Source organism: Dreissena polymorpha, chromosome 11 (genome assembly GCF_020536995.1).
Source record: "Dreissena polymorpha isolate Duluth1 chromosome 11, UMN_Dpol_1.0, whole genome shotgun sequence".
Taxonomy (NCBI): Eukaryota; Metazoa; Mollusca; class Bivalvia; order Myida; family Dreissenidae; genus Dreissena; species Dreissena polymorpha.
In genome coordinates this window covers 87,231,677-87,253,409 of record NC_068365.1, presented here as the reverse complement: position 1 = coordinate 87,253,409, position 21,733 = coordinate 87,231,677, and the positions used below count along the sequence as shown (strand labels likewise).

Here is a 21,733-nt window from a genome sequence, read left to right as displayed (position 1 = left end):
TTTTCAAAATTATCATAGGGCCACACTTAACCAAGAAAATTGTACCCAACTTTGACGTTAAATAAAATGACTAACAAAAGATTGAACAAAATGTTGAACCTAGTTCTAACAACTTGAAAGTCTAAATTTAAACGTTGTTCCTTAATATCAATAAAGCAGACTGTCTTTGTTACTCCTTGAAAGCCAAATATATGTCTAACACATAATTAATGAAATGATTCTTACACTGCATACATGATACACATCTTCATTTTATAACAAGCTCTGTCTTTATGTGCAACCTTCACGTTATAAGAAACTTAAAGCCCATGTCCACATATCCAAAACAGCTCACATACACTCAGATATTCTCAATAAAACTTAACACTACCAATCAGCAAATGACTATTGAAAAGTATTTTTGCACAATCTTCACATTCTTGACACACCATTACTTCAATCCAGAGTTCAACAACTTTAGTTGAAAGACTCACACCTAAAGTCCAACTTTATAAACTTCACTCAGCAATCTACCATTCTTGCTGGTCAGCAGGCATGTTTTAATGAGACCCTGAATCTTTCCTAAGATGATTTCATTCGTGCTGACACAGTTCCCTGCCCCATACGGAGGCTGAATAACAAGAGCATCAGCAATGGTCAAGAACTCCTCATTGGCGCCAGTAATTTCCACCGGCAGCCTGTTCTTTAGAAGCCACATCCTGACAATGTTCTGTCGTTGCTTCATTTCCTCGAATGTCAACTCTTTCCCACTCTTTGGTCGAAAAAGAATGTCCAACTGTGACTTGTACGTCTCAATATCTTCGCTAAGTATTCTTACGGCTGAGATACAGTGGTTGGTAATGAGGTCCACCGTGGTTTTGCTGTCGTCAAAGTTCACGAGCACAAACGTTTCAGAGACTGGATCGACTGTGAAGACAAGACCAACATGTTGAACGTCATCGTCTGTGAGAATGCTCACCTAAAAAATATCCATAGATTATTTTTGTATGTCATTATGAAAACATCTATAAAATATCTAACCTGAAAAGTGGATACCTGCTTGATTAGCTTTATTGATTATTGGCAACTTACAAATTTCAAACAAGGATTGAGTACACTAATAAATGACTCCCATTTATATAACAATGGTTAGTAAGCAAAAGCATATCATGTGTGCATACTGTAAAATTAAATATCATTAACATTTGTGGGACATTAAATTTGTTTGATTCTTAAGGTTGACCAATCCACTAATATAACATAAAACCTAAGAAAATGACTGAGACAAGTTCACCATTTTTTCCATAGTCAGAATTGTATACAATTATTTACAAGTCCACACAAGTTATTTTTGACAAATTTCATTCAGATGACAATAAATAATTTTGTAGTAATAAATTTACTTAAAATCCTTAAGATTCTACCTTATAAACACAGAACAGACAAAGTCAATAATGTTTTTGGATCTAGTTAATTGTATTTTTTGGTTTATATTATGAGTCTGAAAAAAATAATTATCTGTACAAAATTTTGTTTAATTAGCATTAATTTCAAGATATTCAATACCACTCAATCAAGAATACTTCATTATTTGATGATAAACAATGAACAAAAGGTGAACTACTCTCAACACAAAGAAATATTTTCCATACAAATTATCTCCCTTAAAAATGCATTTAAATTAAACTAGAAATGTGTCACAGACAAATCCACCAGAGATTCTACAGTGTGAAAAAGCCTACTGGTTGCATTGAAAATTCCTTACAGTATTGCCATCTGCGCATATAAGTCAATGAGCCTTGAAAATTTGAGCAAGACCCACCCAGTCATAAAAGAGGAGTTATATAAACACTGTTTCCTGGACTATATATTCCACAGCCTGGAATAAAAATAAACAAATGGCCATGATTAATAAAAAACTTATTAGTGCAAAAATTTCATTCTTGACCATCATCATTACATCAGGTTCATTCGGACAGCTCTCAATATTTGAGGGAAATATACAAACAGCAATCTTTTTTTAAGATTATAGAAATGATGAACCATCATGTAACATTTGTCTGTTAGTTATACCTTTTTATACACATACTGAATCTATTCATCTGGGTCTTTGGTAAATATGGGGTGAAGCTCTTCCATTTCACGGTAGATGTCTTTAATTCAGTGGATGTAATACTGTCTCAAAATCACCTAGTTCTACCTTCTTAATAAATAATGAACATATTTTGTATTAAACAGTTTTACTCGACAACACGAAAATTATGCACCGTGTCCAATGTCTACTGATGCATTGGCGTTTCAACTTGCTCTTGGAAAGGCTGGAGTGATTTGTATTTTTGGATCAACTGAGTTTTCTGCGTCAGCTGTTTTTGTAAGATTTCGATCTGTTTTCTCTGATCTTGACGACTGTATTGTATTCCGGGCATCTTTTCAACACATTCTCGTGCTTTCAGAAGCTGGTTCCAAAAATCTATGATCTTTTGGTTAACGTCCCTATCAATGCTGTGAACAAAATATTTACAGTATGATTTTTTTATAACTACATAAATGTGTGAAAAAGTCTAAAAGAAGCTTCAGTGAAGTATATTTCAAAGGACTTTTTCAGGCCAAATTACTTGTAATTGTTAATATAAAAATCAGGACATTTTATTAAAATTTTGGCGACATTTGACCTTGAAATATTATGACACTAAAAATATTTCAATTCATTTGGTAATGCATGATTACCACAAACAACATACAGTTTTAACAGCAATTCTCAAAAGGAATAGAGTTAATTTGTTAACAAATGTCCTAGACACAAACATGGTCATTTTTCGGAAGTAAGCAACGCAAGAACACTGAGCGATAGTCATTATAAAATGAAGTTTCGTATGTGTTTTAATTTGACGTCAATACTGAGGATATTTCCACTGAATATTGGCAAATCAGGTAATGCATGGGGCAGTGTTGTTATTAAGTAATTTAATAACAACGACCCATTCTAAAAAAAATAGATATTACATGTAAAAATCTGGTTAAAATAGTGCTCTCCAATGTCAACAATTAGAGAATAGCTAAATGAGCAGTCAGCCTAAAAACTCAGCTATGAAATACATTTTTGTTTTGTAAGGTTTCACAAAATATATAAAACACTACATTTTTTTAAATCTATCTATCCCGTGAAAGCAGAGAAAAAGGCATGGGAAATAAACTGCATGTTGTTATTTTTTCTTTTTCATGTTGTTATTTATAACAAGAGCTTGTCACAGTAGTGCCAAATCACCACGGAAGTGTGTTTGCTTTTATGACAACATTTGTTTAAGAGAGTAGAATAATATTTGTAAAACATGGAACCTGTGTCATTTATTTATATTTCAATGATCAATTAGTTATACAGTATTGGAGTTATGCTGTAGAGAATAAAATATATGGAAATGAAACAAAGAGAGGTAATTAAAAAAGAAGTCTATAAACAGTTACTGTTTTTGATCACTTCATTTTTCCTTAAACTCATCTATTCATTTTACAGTGAATACTTCAGTGTTCAACTTAAATATTATTGAAAAATAAGATAAAGGGAGATATTAAAAATTGAAAAGCTTAAATATTTACTATGAAATTAAATGTAATATCATTTATTATAATAAATAAATAAAATATAAATAAAAACAAGAGCACCACATAACGGCGCCACGCTCGGCTGCGGGTGCAGTTTTGAATAAATGAAAGGTTGTCAGAGGTCACAGTGACCTTCACCTTTGACCTAGTGACCTAAACATGGGTGTGGCATGTAGAACTCATCAAGGTGCAGCTAGCCTACATATGAAGTTTCAAAGTTGTAGGTTGAAGCACTTTGATAATTTCGAGCCAATGTTCAAAACCTTGACAAAATGTTAAGGTTTTAGCACGACGCGAACGGCGGACACGACAGACTGGCTATGACAATACCTTGGGTTTTCTCCGAAAACAGCCTAGCTAAAAAATAAACAAGAGCACCGCCTTGCGGGTGCAGACCGGTCATCTATTGTCTTTTTAAAGGTGAAGGGACTCTCAATTAAAATCACAAAGGAGGGAGAGGTGGAGTGAAGAGGGGTGTATAGTTTGGGGGTGTGGACATTTATAACATTATCTTCCAAAAAAATAAAATGCAAAAAAATGCAAAAAAAAATCGAGGGTAGGGGGATTCTTGGGTGCGATGGTTGGACGGTTTTTAAAAAAAAATAAAATAATAAAAATAAATATTTGTGTTTTTTAACCGTTTCAAAAAAAAATTTGGTGGGGTGGGGTGGGGGGTATAGTGTGAGGGTGTGGTGGTCATTTGTGAGATGATCTTAAAAAAAATAAAAGGGGGGGATTCGGGGGGGAGGGGGGGGAGGGCACGGGGGATGGTTTGGGTGGAGTCTATTTTGGTATGTCAGGTAAAAGTATTTTGTCAAAGTATCAATCAAATCTAATCATAAATAAAGAAATAATGGCAATTTTAGCAAAATTTAATAATTTTACCTTGAGAGTCAAGGTCATTCAAAGGTCAAGGTAAAATTCAACTTGCCAGGTACAGTAACCTCATGATAGCATGAAAGTATTTGAAGTTTGAAAGCAATAGCCTTGATACTATAGAAGTAAAGTCGATCGAAACACAAAATTTAACCATATATTCAAAGTTACTAAGTCAAAAAAGGGCCATAATTCCGTAAAAATGACAACCAGAGTGTTCCAAGTATGAAAGCAATATCTATGATACGTTAGGGGTAAAGTGGACCAAAACACAAAACTTAACAAAATTTTCAATTTTCTAAGTATAAAGGGCCCATAATTCCGTCCAAATGCCAGTCAGATTTACATAACTTTGCCTACACAGTCCCCTTATGATAGTTAATAAGTGTTGCAAGTATGAAAGCAATAGCTTTGATACTATAGGAATAAAGTGGACCTAAACACAAAACTTAACCAAATTTTCAATTTTCTAAGTATAAAAAGGACACATAATTCTGTCAAAATGCCAGTCAGAGTTACATAACTTTGCCTGCACAGTCCCCTTATGATAGTTAGTAAGTGTTGCAAGTATGAAAGCAATAGCTTTGATACTTAAGGAATAAAATGGACCTAAACACAAAACTTAACCAAAATTTTCAATTTTCTAAGTATAAAAAGTGCACATTATTCTGTCAAAATGCACGCCAGAGTTATCTAACTTTGCCTGCCCAGTCACCTCATGATAGTAAGTAAGTGTACCAAGTTTGAATGCAATAGCATTGATACTTTCTGAGAAAAGTGGACCTAAACGCAAAACTGAACCGGACGCCGACGCCAACGCCGACGCCAACGCCGACGCCAACGCCGACGCCAACGCCGACGCCAACGCCGACGCCAAGGTGATGACAATAGCTCATAATTTGTTTTCAAAAAATAGATGAGCTAAAAATTAAATTAAAAATAACAAGGGCTGTTTGTAAAACATGCATGCCCCCCATATGTGCTGTCAGTTGTAGTGGCAGCCATTGTGTGAATATGTTTTGTGTCACTGTGACCTTGACTTTGGCCTAGTGAACTGAAAATCAATAGGGGTCGGCCATAACTCTGTTATTATCCAATTGTGTACAATGCCACTTGGTGTGCATCATCTTCTTATCCATATATATACTCATACCAAGTTTTAATGAAATCTGCCAAAGCACTTCCAAGTTATCATCCGGAAACCATTTTACTGGTTCGAGTCACTGTGACCTTGACCTTTCACCTAGTGACCTGAAAGTCAATAGGGGTCATCTGCCAGTCATGACCAATGTACCTATGAAGTTTCATGATCCTAGGTTTAAGCTTTCTTTAGTTATCATCCGGAAACCATTTTACTGTGTCGAGTCACCGTGACCTTGACCTTTTACCTAATGACCTGAAAATCAATAGGGGTCATCTGCGTGTCATGATCAATATACCTATGAAGTTTCATGATCCTAGGCGTAAGCGTTCTTGAGTAATCATCCAGAAACCATTTTTCTGTGTCGCGTCACCGTGACCTTGACCTTTGACCTAGTGACCTGAAAATCAACAGGGGTCATCTGCGAGTCATGATCAATGTACCTATAAAGTTTCATGATCCTATGCGTAAGTGTTCTTGAGTTGTCATTCGGAAACCATTTTACTGGTTCAAGTCATCGTTACCGTGACCTTTGACCTAGTGACCTGAAAATCAATAGGGGTCATCTGCAAGTCATGACCAATGTACCTATGAAGTTGCATGATCCTAGGCCTAAGCATTCTTGAGTTATCATCCGGAAACCATCTGGTAGACGGAGCGACCGACGGACCGACCAACATGTGCAACACAATTTACCCCTCATCTTCGAAGGGGGGCATAATAAAGGGAGATTATTAAAAAACTATGGCCGAAAGAGTTATGGTTCATGTTCACTTCACTTCTCGTTCTTGCCATCTGTTTATATTTCTAGTTTCAAGTAAATCCCTTCAGTAGATTTAGAGTAATGCTCCGGACAAAAATTTACTTTGAAAATAAATAAAGGGAGATAATTCAAAAAATAAGGTAGATAGAGTTATGGTTCTTAGTCACTGCGCTTCTCCTACTTGCCAAATGTTTATATTTCAAGTTTCAAGTAAATCTCTCCAGCAGATTTAGAGTTATGCTCCGGAAAAAAAATTACTTTGAAATTAAATAAAGGGAAATAATTCAACAAGAGGGCCAAGATGGCCCTAGTTCGCTCACCTGAGAGGAGTCGGTTCATTCAATCTTTACCAAACGTCAAACTCGACCTAGATAATGTCCAGACAAACATCCTGGTCAAGTTTCAATATTATTGAACCAAAGTTCTGGCAAATGGAGTGTTTTTGTTTTTGTAAGATTTGACCTGGTGACCTATATTTTGAGTTGACTCCCCTTACCAAACATCAAACTTTGCTTACAAAATTAAATATCATGACCAAGATTCATAAAATCTGAAACAAAATTGTGACCTCTAGAGTGTTTACAAGGATTTTGTATAATAAAATGAAAATTTGGACAATCTAAGGGCAATCACTATGGCATTAATTATGTGATATATATAAAACCAATCTTTTCACCAAGTTACATGATGATTGGGCAAAAAATGTGACTTCTAGAGTGTTCACAAGCTTTTTTTACTATATGTTTTAAATATAAGAAAACTGCCCCCCCCCCCCCCCCCCCCTGGAAGCCATGTTATTAAACTGACCGGAACAATTTTTGAACTCAACTCTCATATCAAGGACACAAATGTTCTGACCAAATTTCATGAAAATTGGGCCAAAAAATGTGACTTCTAGAGTGTTCACATGTTTTCACTATATACATATAGAGAAAAATGACCCGCCCACTGGGGGCCATGTTTTTTCACTGATCTGGACCATTTTCAAACTCGACCGAGATATCAATAAAACCAATGTTTTGACAAACTTTCATGATGATGTGGCAAAAATTGTGACTTTTAGAGTGTTTACAAGGTTACTCTATAGCCAAATAAGAAAAACTACCCCCCCCCCGGCAGCCATGTTATACAACTGACCTGAAACATTTTCGAACTCAACTCTCATATCAAGAAAACAAATGTTCTGACCAAATTTCATGAAAATTGGGCTAAAAATATGACTTCTAGAGTATTCACATGTTTTCACAATAAACATATAGAGAAATATGTTTTCACCGATCTGGACCATTTTCAAACTCGTCAGAGATATCAATAAAACCAATGTTTTGACCAACTTTCATGATAATTGGGCAAAAATTGTGACTTCTTGAGTGTTTAAAAGGTTTATCTATAGCCAAATTAGGAAAACTGCCCCCCCCCCGGCAGCCATGTTATTCAACTAACCGGAACCTTTTTCAAACTCAACCCTCATATCAAGGAAACAAATGTTCTGACCAAATTTCATAAAATTGGGCCAAAAATGTGACTTCTAGAGTGTTCACATGTTTTCACTATAAATATATAGAGAAAAATGCCCCACCCACTGGCGGCCATGTTTTTTCACCGATCTGGACCATTTTCAAACTCGTCCGAGATATCAATAAAACCAATGTTCTGACCAACTTTCATGATGATAGAGCAAAAATTGTTACTTCTAGAGTGCTAACAAGGTTTCTCTATAGCCAAATTAGGAAAACTGCCCCTTCCCCCGGCAGCCATTTTATTCAACTGACCGGAACCATTTTCGAACTCAAGTCTCATATCAAGAAACAAATGTTCTGACCAAATTTCATGAAAATTTGGCAAAAAATGTGACTTCTAGAGTGTTCACATGTTTTCACTATATACATATAGAGAAAAATGCCCCGCCCACTGGCGGCCATGTTTTTTCACCGATCTGGACCATTTTCAAACTGTCCGTAATATCAATAAAACCAATGTTTTGACCAACTTTCATGATGATTGGACAAAAATTGTGACTTCTAGAGTGTTTACAAGGTTTCTCTATAGCCAAATAAGAAAAACTGGCGGCCATGTTTTTCAACGGACCGGAACCACTTTTGAACTCAACCAACATATCATTAAGACAAACATTTTGACAAAGTTACATGAAGATTGGGCATGAAATGTGACTTCTATAGTGTTAACAAGTATTTTCCTTTTTTTGACCTAGTGACCTAGTTTTTGACCAGGCACGACCCAGTTTCGAACTCGACCGAAATTTCATTGGGATGAAGCTTCTGACTAAGTTTCATGAAGATCGGAAAAATAAATGTGGCCTCTAGAGTGTTTACGAACAAATGTGGACGGCCGGCCGGACAGACGACGGACAAAGACCGGTCACAAAAGCTCACCTGAGCAATCAGGTGAGCTAAAAACTAAGGTAGATAGAGTAATGGTTCTTGGTCACTGCACTTCTCCTAGTTGCCATCTGTATATATTCTTAGATTAAAGTAAATCCATTGGATAGATTTGGAATTATGCTCTGGACAAAGTTTCGGACGGACGCACAGACTGGACCAATTACTATTATCCTCTCCGAAAAACAAAATTGGCGGGGATAAAAAAATGGTTTTGGGAACCTTAAATTGGGAACTAACATTTTAAGTCAGTCATTGGAGAAAAATATAGCATGTCTATCCGTAGTATCAGCCTTCTTAATGAATACACACAAATTTTGGAAGTGAATAAATTCAAACACACGCATGTGTTACATGTCAATTTATAGTAAAATGTGTATTTTTGGACATGACAACGAAAACTGCATTTAAATCTGAATTGTTTTGACAAAATACTGGCTAGACTGAGCTCCCTGTAGTAATCTGTATCATGTACAATGGTTCTCATTATATCGGTCCTTCTGATTGGTTGCTTTATAGGTTTGTTACACATGTGCTTGTTCTAAAAATAGTATCTTAATGAAAAACGAAGCTCTAGCTAATGTTGATCTTGAAATATTTTTTTATTTAAAAATAAGAGGCATATAAAACATTTGATCAAGCTTCTAATTAACCATAAACAAACTAACATAATTGTGTGTTATGTAATATAAAAATAATAGAATCACCCTGAAAAAAAAATGACCTACTTTCCAATGAACAACCAAAATCATGAGAATGATCGTCTTACAGTCGGGGATCTTGCCCGATTGGGAAAGTTGGGGAATCCCCTTTTGACTTTCCCGATCGGAAAATATTGATTGAAAAATTACCCGATCAGGCAAGAAATCAACCATTGTTCATATACCTTGGCAAAACGTGTCCGAGCATCACACAACTCACCCAAGGATCAACTAAAATAACAGAATCCAATCTTTAAACAATTATCTTAAATTTGACCGTAGTTATTTTTTTTTAATGTCGTTGTTCGGCAGATATTTAAGCCCAAAGATGAGCAACTTTTAGCATCTATCAACATTTCCCGCACTTGCTTGTTTTGAACACAAACTTGCCAGAAGGAGCAAGTCGTCGAGGTTACATTATTTAATCACTTGCCTATTTTGAATTTGAATTTCCCGAACCATTCAATAATCTGATAAATCATCGACAAAAGAAGATCTGATGAATTAATGGTTTGTATGCGATCAATGTTTTTTTTATGTTTTGTATAAAATCGTCATATCCACATATCATCTAGAGAAAGAAACATAGAAAGTTTAGTCTCTAGTTTATAAGGATTTGATGCGTTTTAAGATCAAGTGGTCTTGCTATGTCACTGTAAGCAGTAAAACTGACAAGACTGATAATACTTATCCAGCATTTTTCATATTAAATGTCATCAAAGTAGGGTCAATAGTTCGCTAGAATACTTAATTCATTGGGCCGGGAATAGGACATCGATTGATGGAGAAATTTCATTATCGCACATCTTGGGGCGTATCTGATAAAAAATCAATGTATACGATCAGCACTGAAGATATGGTAGGTGTAACTTAAGCGACTCGTGTATTACATTTCTGAGGACATGTATATCTACTAGTTTATGACAGTCTAATCGACCATATGAATAGTCTTCGAAGTAAATGGGGAATAGTTGAAAAGGCTGACAAAACATTATCTACATCTGATGTTCTCTTTCTATTAAAATTTTAAATCTTATACATTCTAGTGCGATGCTCAGCATAGCAATTCTTGTACGAAAACAGTATTGCAAAATTATTCGTTTTGTCGTTTTATTGTATTTGTTTTTTTTTTACTTTTTTGCAATAATGTTCAAGCATGTGAAAAACTAAAAAAGAGAAAAACAAGATTGACATACTTTAATTACTGAATCTAGAAATATAAAACTTATATAACACATAATCGGATGTAGTTTTATGATATTTCATTGAACATATAAAAAAGGAACACACATACAAATAACAATTTACGGAATCATCATGAACACGCGCCAAGGTGACAGATGCTAATTGAAGCTTGGTGTTGCCAAAGAAAATTGCGAGATAGGAATTCGAGTATTCCGCCAAAGTCGTAAGTTAGCTGAAAGTTGGAGACATAACAAGAATGTGTTTTTGCTTTCTTATTTTATTAAAATGGTGTTTTATTTAATAAGGGCTTCTAGTATACAAATTGAATTACCATATTTAAATCCAAGTTCGTACAAAAAGAGATTTTTAAGAAAATTATCTTTATTCAACTTTATTTGTCAAAATTAAATTAATTGTGAACTGCAATAGTATGTTGACAATTTATGTTATAAATAAAGTACTTTATTGCAAAAAAAACATGAATTAACACAGCAATAGCAACCGCTTGAATAAAAACTGAAACAAAGCGAAAAAATCTCTTGCCATGGAATTTTCAGTTACCGGTATTACCCGTTAAAACTACAGTCGGAAGTCTTTGTTAGGAAAATCTTCAATTGATCGAATCTCGCTTTTTGTGCTTTATTAGAAGCAAAGACCTATAGATAACATTATCTATAGGTCTTTGTTAGAAGCAAACATGACATCGAACAAGTTTCACTCTTTCTTGATAAAGTTCGCCTTCATAGGCTTTTTCATAGTGTGCTTTTACAAATTGGCTATATTTTCTTTATTTTACTCCACAAGTTGTTACGGACTATAGGATCAAGGAATCGCAAACTTAAGTACATTGAAATGTAAACGTCATTGGTGCACTTTAATTTTTAAATGGTGCAGGCTTTGAACTTTTTTTTCACATTAAAACAGAACAGTGGACTTTAGTACAAAATGCAAGGCAAAATGTAGCAAGCCGAGATTTCAAATGAAAGACCTTTTAAATGAAAGATTCCAGTTGGGGACGGTTTCCGTTTTCTTTCTTGAATTCTATTCTTGTTATAATATTTCAGATATTCGGTTCTGGATCTTAAACCTTTCAATTTAAGGCATTTTTTGACAATTTAAAATATTGAAAACTTCTTTGAAGCAGTCATTAAATGATGCAACAAAACAGAAGCAACGCTGTAAAAACGTAAGAGGGTCGCAGACGCGCTTAAGTTTCTTTGCAGCTGCACATAACTGGTTCATTAACCACACGGGTCTCTACGGCGAACTTACGTTCTATATGCCATTATGGTGCAGAATACAGCATATTGTTGCATATTAAGTTCTATAGTGCCGATTGGGTTCTTGTCACAAACTATCATGCATAAAAGGTTCTTGCTATGGCATCAGCGCGGTTATTTTTGAAAGTGTAACTCTTGTGGAATGTTGACCACACTAGGGTCGCTAGGGACGACCGAGAAAGTTCATTCCGTTTCTTCGGCGTTACTTTTGCATAGGTGTTTCTTACTACCGATAGTTAACGGCGATTCATTAGTCTGACCCTAATCTTCTCAGTATCAATAGGAAAGTAAAAAAATCAGTAATACACAGAGAACATGGTCAAGCCGATGCGGGCTCGCCGGTCGTGTGCACAGAACACAACAATATCTCTGTCTGAAGAATGTCCTTACTTTGGAAGAAAAAAGTTTCTTTTTAATTACTGATTCAGTCTCAGTAAGCACCTCAGTTTGGTGAGACGAGGGTCTTACGCATTTCATGGCTGATTATTGTTGAGTTCCATTGAAAAGTTTTGAGGAGCATATATCAAAGCGAAACCAATGAACCTGCGTCTTTCTCGGTTGAACGTTTCCGCTTTACGAATATATTTACTATGATAGTGTTTGTTGTGAAATGAATCTACGTTCGCATTGGAAAGCGCTGACAAGCAAATATTAAATACACCAATTCGATTATTCTTAAATGGTACTGCGCACATTTACTTTATCCATTTTGCTTCTAAGAAAATCTTTCAGTAAAGAAGATATTGGCATTATAACGACATATGGCTTACAAATAATTAGTTTTTGGTCTTCATACTCAAGCCGATGTAGCTACCTCATTGTGCCTCAGCGTGGCTACGGCGCATGAGCATACTATATACTAGTAAGTTCTTGAAAAGAGCCATCAATATTGAGAAGTATTTTAATTAGGAATGTATTAACATACAAATACAATTAACAGTGGTAGAAGTGTGATGCATCAAACAATGACATATTTATACGATCCGCGTCATGCGAAAAATGGGTCGTAGGTCAAATGCGACCGCACACTCTTGACAGGAGCTACGCTGTCCGCTACGAAATCACGCAATATTGTGTGTTTTCATAAGCAGACAATGCAGCTCCTGACCGGAATGCGCGGATGATCAGGTTTGTCTGGAGCTCCGCCTGCGGCATATCGCATAAGACTATTTTCATGGTAAAATGCAATGCAAATGGACAAGACGTATTATACTATTATGACTTCCTTAATCGATATTGATATGTTATACTGTTTTATCGTAAAATATTGATTGTTAAATTTTTCCTGTCATCTGACGTCTGATTTTCATTTGGAATACCGTTAATTGAACTAACACCTAATGATAATCGGCAATCGATGCTCTTTCGTCCATGCATATTTTATTCTCAGTATCCGTACAATGCCTTGCGATTGGTAATGAAAATTGATAACAATAGGTACCCATACACACACATGTGAAACTACTGTTAATGCTATAATATATGGACCGTGCGCTGTGAAAAGGGGTTTAATGCATGTGCGTAAAGTGTCGTCCCAGATTAGCCTGTGCAGGGAAGACACTCTCCGCTTTTATGATATTTTCTGTATAAAGAAAGTCTCTTCTTATCAACAATCCGTCGAAACTGTCGTCCCTGATTAGCCTGTGCCGTCTTCACATGCTAATTTTGGACGACACTTTACGCACAGGCATTCAACCCCCTTTTCACGGCTAATATGTATATGTTATAAAGTGCAATGAAGTGGTTCATACCTTTTTATCACCAGCAACAGCACAGCGGTTGAACTACAGCATGGTGTAGAATATGCACCCACTTGAGGTTCATTAATAATTAACCAATCCATTTTTGAGTGATTGACAAACAGATGTGTAATAATATGTGTAATATGTGTGAAAAAGGGTGATATGTTCAAGAAATAGTTTTGTACAGTATCCACCTGCGTGGATAAACAAATTTTGATCTCACTTGGGTGGGATGGTCTCAAAATACTGTGTATGAGATAAGACACGTGTTCTTCGGTGACTTGCTCCTTCTGGCAAGTTTGTGTTCAAAACAGGCAAATGCGGAAAATGTTGATAGATGCTAAAAGTTGCTCAACTTTGGGCTTAAATGTCTGACGAACAACGACATTTAAAAAAATCTCTACGGTTAAAAATTTAAGATAATTGTTTTAAGATTAGATTCAGTTATTTAAGTAGTTCCTTGGATGAATTGTGTGATGCCCGGACACGTTTTGCCAAGGTATATGAAAAATGGTTGTTTTCTTGCCTGATCGGGCGATTTTTCGATCAATATTTCCCGATCGGGAAAGTCAAAAGGGGATTCCCCAATTTTCCCAATCGGGCAAGATCCCCGACTGGTAAAGAGGCGATGAATGCACATTAATTATTTAACAGTTTATTATATAGTTTTAAAATAATGTGCAAACTCGGGTTCAAAGAGCCGTTTGCACATTATTGTATCTCTTAACTATAGCGTTAAGAGACTTTGAACTGCGTTTCAATGTCTTAAACTGCGGTTCAAAGTCTTAAACTGGGGTTAGGACGCGCAGTATTCACATTAATTATTTAACAGTTAACTATAGCGTTAAGAGACTTTGATTCCGAGTTCAAAGTGCCGTTTGCACATTTATTCCTTAAACCCGAGTTCAAGATTTTGAACCGCGGTTCAATGTGTGTCTTAAAATAGATACAAATCTCATATATACATAATTCAGAGACAACCAACCAGCGGAGCTTAAACCACAATTCGAAGGCGAATGTCACGATTTCATTGGTCGTTTCTTAACTAAAGAGTTAAGAGACTTTGAACTGCAGTCCAAAGTATTGAACCCGGGTTTAAGGAATTATTACCAAGTATAACGTCATATTGCACTCTTATATCGATTTTCATGTATAGACTAATTTCACAGTATGAAATTATCTTTCGTTGAGTTCATTATTTAATGATGTAAAATTCAAGGTCTGGTGCTGACATATCAGAAAGCGAATTAGAATTTATAATCGTCTTAGCAATCGTCTGACTCCCACGCACTATACGTAATTTGTCATATATTAATGCGATTGTAATTAGAAAATACATAAAGACTTATAATGTTTATATCTAAATATTAATTTGTGTTAAATTTGGATATAACCGATTCTACAAAAATACGTTGAGAAAACATGTATGCATACATCGCATCAAAAATAATGCCTGACACTATAACCAAATACAAGATTATGCTGTTGTAAGGATTTATTGAAAATCCATAAAATTATCTACTCACAAAACGATAGTTACCGGACATGCCAAAAATCACAATTTCAGTAACGTTGTTGAGCTCTCATTGCAAATCCCTAACGGCCATGTTTAAACGCTTAGGCAAATTTTGCACAAATCACATCTACTTAAGAAATCAAGATTCAATATACTAACAAGACGTAAATGAATAATGACAACAATGTTTGCATATTTTTTTTATTGCGCAGGCAAATAGCAAAATGAAAATAAATATTTAACAACTTTAGTTAAAGAAATATTGTTAACGTGCGACAGATTAATCGATGTTTTTTTAATTGCATGGCTACCGACGATGTTGCAAAACGTACGTGATGATAATGGCGCTTAAAAAATCAAATTTACTAAAGTTTAAAAAAAATCGTATTTTTTTGTTATCAATTGCATGCAATTTTCACACTGTGGTTTAATGCTACGTAAGAAACATTTATGTTGCTCGTGTATATTTATCGCAATTAGAGGAAGGTCTTTAAATGGAATCATCAAAGAGCACATGACATTTTTTATTATTAATATGTTTGACTTTGTTTATTAATTACTCGCTTTTAGTGCGTGTATGGACGATTAATTGGAAAAGAAAGGCAAATGTTACAATGATTGTAGGGAAATGTGGAGTATGAAAATGCATAAACAAAGTACACGAAGATGTTGTTTTCGAGAGCGATACAACTATGTTTATATTGCCAAAACAACGACATGATATGCATGAATCAAATATAACAGTTATACTCATGTTACTTAGTTAAACGTTTTCTGAGACCTTATCATTAGTATGATGGTATTGTACCATGCAATACTTATTTTCGATAATATTACCATTTATGAAAACGGATCAATAATAATGATGTTAATTTGCTTTTCAAAAGTATGAAAAGTGTACAAGATATAAGAAGTTCATAAGAACTAACAAAACTAGTCGTTGCTATATACGGCGCGCTTAACATTATGACCGATATACGATGACTGAATCATTGTCTTTCTAAATCATCAGACAGCAACATTAACTCGACTGTGATGGTTACATTGACACTATAATTAACGATAACAAAAGACAAAAGGTTTAATTGACGTCTGATTAGAAGAACATTTTGGATTAAATGGTTCAAATAGTACTATCCTTGTAAACATCGTTAGTTTAGAAATGAATGCAACAGGTGCTTGCACTTTTTTAATGAAGAGCCAAATCGTATATGAAACACATCTGAAAAATGGATAGTCAAATTTTTCTCATAAAAGGTCTGGCAATTATGTCATTTCAATCAACCAACGATTTTAAAAATATTCAAAGCGCATATGGAATCTGTGTGTTTGCTTTGTATTGATTACATGTATATTGAGTATATTATATATTATTATGTATATTATCAACGGCCATAAACATTCAGAATTATATGGCTGGGCGTTGGTATAATATATTGTAATAAAAACAATTAATATACATACCAATGGAAATAAAAGAAACTTAAGAAGAATGTGCGATGAAAATTGTAAGGCATATGATTTCAATGTGAGACATTAACACTTATCCGTTTTATAAAACACCAATACCGTATTTATTCTAAGTTTTCGGACACTTGTTTCCGAAAATTAATATTCAAACATGTTTTCACAAAAACAGCTGTTGGAAAATTTAGAAAGACTCTAAAGTATTGTTTTGACAATCGGATACGGGTCTGCAATGTACATAGCGTCTATTGTTTCAACGAACAATATCACGCGCTTGAAAACTAGCATAATACCCAGCAATATGGTATACATGACTTTTATATATGTGTCACTTTTGACTGTTTACAAAAACCATTGTCTTTTACCGGTATACATAGTTATTAACCCAATAAGAAAAGAAAACGTTTTATGAACTGAATCCGCTTGTAAAAACGAATAGCTGTCCAGTAATTGCATTGGTTGGTACAATCTTGTCTCACCCACGCGTCTAAAGTTATATACCCGTTCCCGGAGGCTTGTCAGTTTGGTTGGTGGTCACCATACCGGTTACTTCGGCTTTCCCCCTACATCACATTTAAAAACAAATCTGTAAGTTGCAACCAAATAGCTGGACATTGCAGATATACATCCAATTCGCCCACGTTCGTGGTTCTGCTGCGGCAAACAGGTAGCGGTACTGGGGCAAACTACGTTTCAAAACATACTCATGAAACGCATGAACGAAGTGTCATCAGATAAAAGTAACATTAATTTGCAGAATTCTTGTAAAAATAGCAATATAGAATAAACTCTTCAAAGCGTAGAGACGTTAATTTTGGACGAAAACTTAACAGTTAATATTTCTGATATTACTATTAGTTTATATTATACTAATTATATTACTCGCGATACAGACTGGATCATCACTTCAAACGTTATTAAAATCTCATTTTAGAAGAAGACGAGTGTTTTATGTTGAGAAAGAATACTGAAATGATGAACACATGTCCAATAACTTACCGATTAACCTTAAGCAACCTGGAATGCACCAGTCCATGGACGATTTACGTGCTTGTAACAGAACGACGCATACATGTATAAACTTTACAAAATTTAACAAACCAAAAAAAGGAACAGCCGAACATTAAACCATTGGTCTCAATTTCATACGTTTAAACTTAGGCATTGCTGTAAAAATGTATGTAGTCAAATAGGCAGACATTGGGAACGATATCGTCTTACTACCCGTCGAAATTTGAGTCTTTCGAGTGATTGTGATTACATTCAAGCTAAAATGAGATTAGAGCCCTAATTGAGTCATTCAAACGCTCTAGGCAATTCAAAAATGAGGCACACACGATAAAATTGATTATCGTTGGGAAATTATTCACATCATAACATCTGCAAATCTAATTTCAATATATCAAAAGACGCCTACCATTACGGAGGCAGACAATCTGCCATGTGTGCAGTTTCTCTTGTACATTATAATAGACTCAAAAGTATGCTTAATTTATAGAAGCTTACTGAGTTGGGTCAATTGTATGCAAACCATTGTCCTTTAAAGACTTATTGGCGTGTATATTATTGAGAATGATTGCAATTTCTTGCATAATATTAATCTTCCATTTAAATGGTATGGCCGTCGTCGTGATGTTGTTAAATCGTTCTCGCTGTACTCATAGAAGCTTATAAAAAAGTGCATGTAACATTCACATGAACCATATCATCACGCTTCATTAATAAATGACATTCATTCCACTTAGTTGGAAATTTTCTCAAGACACACTTAATCGGTCAAATATTGCATGTTTAATGTTCCAATTATGAAAAGAAGACTGAATTTAGTTCTATCGAAAAATCTTACGAAATAGCGTTGTTTTATCACCCTGTGTTTTTATTGTAAACATGCACCATGTTTGCTTAAATTATGTAAGAGCCTTACCATCTCCTTAAATGTATTGTACAAAATGCAACTTTCAATTTAGTAATGTTAATTATATTGATCTTCATTTGTCGAAATTATTTTCTGAAACAATGTTAAAACATTTGATGATATTTTTTCAAGCAAGGCAAAGGGACTTTTTCTGAGCTAGTTGTACTTATCCTTCAAGGATAAGAATCAGTCGATGACAAGGTAAGATCGATGCTACTGCTTGAAACATGGTATTTGTTTTATAATTACTCTTTTGTGGACCGCATTTGCATAATGCGTAATACAAGTCGTCTCAATATTTTCCTTGTCTGGAGTTGTTATTGAGCCAGAAAATAATTACACTTACTTCTAATGGATTGTATTGTTGTTTTAGTTCCATGAAATTTCTCGTTATCCAATATTTCGTTAGATGTATTTACGTGTTCATTTAAAGTCAATTACATATCAATCTTTTATATAATATGAGATTTATAATTTATCATTAAAGAGCCAAGCACATGTAATGTTTAATTTTCATTCCCTTGTCTGCCTGCCCTAGTCATTTATATTGTATAGCTAGAAACAATAAAATACAGCGATAATATAGTTCACTAGTGTTTCATATTAATGATATTTTAAACAATATTGGCTCTTTAAACGTCTTAACTGCTGTACATGAACAGTCTCGGTCTAGTAAAGATTGTGAGGCTTCAATTTGCTAGGAAAGGAATCGATGTAACACTGCTTAAAAATTGACATCGTATTACGGAATCGACACAGTCATGTGGGTTTGAATAATATTGGTAAATATTTAATCTTGTTAATTTCAAAAGTTGGACTTTCTAATTTTTAATAATTAAAACACCAGAAGATGGATCTTTTAGTTTTTAGATAGCAACCTTTTTGTGTGAGTGGGTACATTTAATTTAATTTTTGTCAGTATTAATATTATAAAATGTTGGAACACCTTCGCTAATGCGCAAATAAACAGCAAAGTCTGAAAAGTTGAAATGTTCATGTTTTATTAGGCATACTTCGCCTTTATATTTATAAGAAAGACAAAATGACAGAAATATTTGCATTTTTCAAATTACAGTTATTAATTTTAATGTTATATAATGCCGAAATGTGTGGTGAATCGGAACCTTAGTGTATTGATAATGGCCTGCGGACTTCGATTCTCTACATGCTGTTCATTAGTATAATAGAGCTTTTCAATGTCAGGCTGCTCTATTGGTTGGGCCGCATTCGCCTTGTTTCATTTACATTCTTTTTTTGACTTTTTTCATTCAGACTTGAAGACGTTGTGAAAATTAGGCAACCTTCAATCATTCTGAATGTCAAAATTATACAATTTTTGTGCTATTAATTTAGTTGATATATTGTCAGTTTAACAAACATTTTGTTTTTAATTTTTCTCCCAAAAGCACACAATTTTAAGAAGTTTATCATTTGTGTTTATCATTTTTACAGCAAGTGTTTCCTTGAACATTTGGGATCCTGGGCGCTAATCCTTAGCGTTGGTGAATTGATAGGTATTCATTTGAAGTTCCTTGTCAATACTAGATACAACGGATCTGAGTGAGGTTGTTTCGCACCATTTCCGTTCCTTATGGACAAAATGAACATGCATACATTCTTTCATTTCAATTTTAGTTATATCGGTAGGTAATTGCTGTTGCTTTAAAAATGTTTTCAATATTTTTCGAATTTGAGTCATGTTTTCTGATTTTGTTTTTGCTGTGCTTTTTATTTGTCAATGTCTCTAAGGCTTATTGGCACAAATTCTTTTCTTTTTTTCGATTCACGATTATTTTATTCTAGCCCATTTTAGACTAGACTTTGCACCTCTGTTGGTGTTTTTAAATGATCTTTAAAAGGATGGCTCTTCCATGACATCATCGAAAAAAGAAGGGTCGATATTAAATTCTGACATTACAATGGAGTCGACTTCCGTCACATTAAAATTTACCTGTTTACTTTCATATTCATTTCACCATCACACTCAATGATAAAAGTTTGAAAATCAGACATGTTAATTGATTAAACAAAACACGTGTTTAGAATTGTGTTGTTAGTTATACATAGTTATTGTGACTTTATTCATATTTTGTGTTAATGTTGGTTTGTATTGTGCTGTATTGTGCTGTTTTGTACTGTTTGGGCAATCGGTCACTTGCCTTAAATAAAGGACCAACTAATTGTTTTTGTTGAAAATTCAATACTGCTCCAGCAGCTGGAGTTTCACTTCTTTATATTGTTATCATTTTTAACCATTGTGTTCGTTAGAATCAAATGATGGTAGCGGCCCAAATTAGTATTTGTTGATTTTTTTAATTACTTACTGCTTATTTAATTCATATTGTTATTTTGTTTTTATTTAAATAACTGTGTGTTTTCTTGCTGTAAATACTACATGTCTACTTCGTTTGTGAATAACATATGAATGGATTAGTTTGTTTACATTTTAATCAACTAAGCGACATTCGACGCCTACACAAACTAGTTCTCCGAGTGGGCGGGACTAAGTAAACATGGAACGCTACAAATAAGCATGATGATTCAAATGTGGGCGGAGTTAAACAATGTTATTGACTGACGTAGCTTAAAAGCGTTATCGGATGGGGTATCCAATAATACTTTCAAAATATCATGACAGCGCCTCCAATGTAAATATGCACTAGTGGCATAATACAATCATATCTTGTTATCCTATAATTTTCTTGAACGGCCTTTAGGGAGAGATCCAGACGCTTGATCAATGTTACGATTGTACGAATAATGATATTATCCAGTTAAATACACAAACAAATAGTTCTGGAAATGCGATATTTTGTTCAAATATTTAATTGTTTGGTTCATTGACGTCATGGAATTTCATACGTGTACGTTTTTTATGAAATATAGACGGAAAATTATTAATCGGACAGACGATTAAAATATAAGTTGGTGGCTGAATCCAAATCATTTCCGGTTAAGTTTTGGTTTTTGCGGTAATAACCAACTTATGTCATTTAGGTGCTCATTTAGAAACTCCAGTAAACTCGTGGTTTTATTATTACTCATTGGAACTCAAAACCGTTGGTTAATACCGACATTATAACCAATTGTATCTTGCATGTTATTTGTATTAACATTTTACTCAAACTCATATTATAAGTAAACATTAAGGTAAGAGTGTCAACATTGT

The 21,733-nt window shown here is 34.4% G+C and overlaps 1 protein-coding gene across 1 annotated transcript in view; it reads right to left on the bottom strand.

Moving 5' to 3' along the window:
* Positions 1 to 412: 412 nt before the first annotated feature.
* The window catches only part of LOC127850003 (gem-associated protein 6-like), a 46,073-nt gene continuing 24,752 nt past the window's right edge, over positions 413 to 21,733 (bottom strand). The window contains exon 2 of the mRNA XM_052382737.1: positions 413 to 958. Coding sequence (XP_052238697.1) covers positions 476 to 958 — 483 coding nt within the window. The 3' untranslated portion in view covers positions 413 to 475. The remainder of the gene's footprint in view (positions 959 to 21,733) is intronic.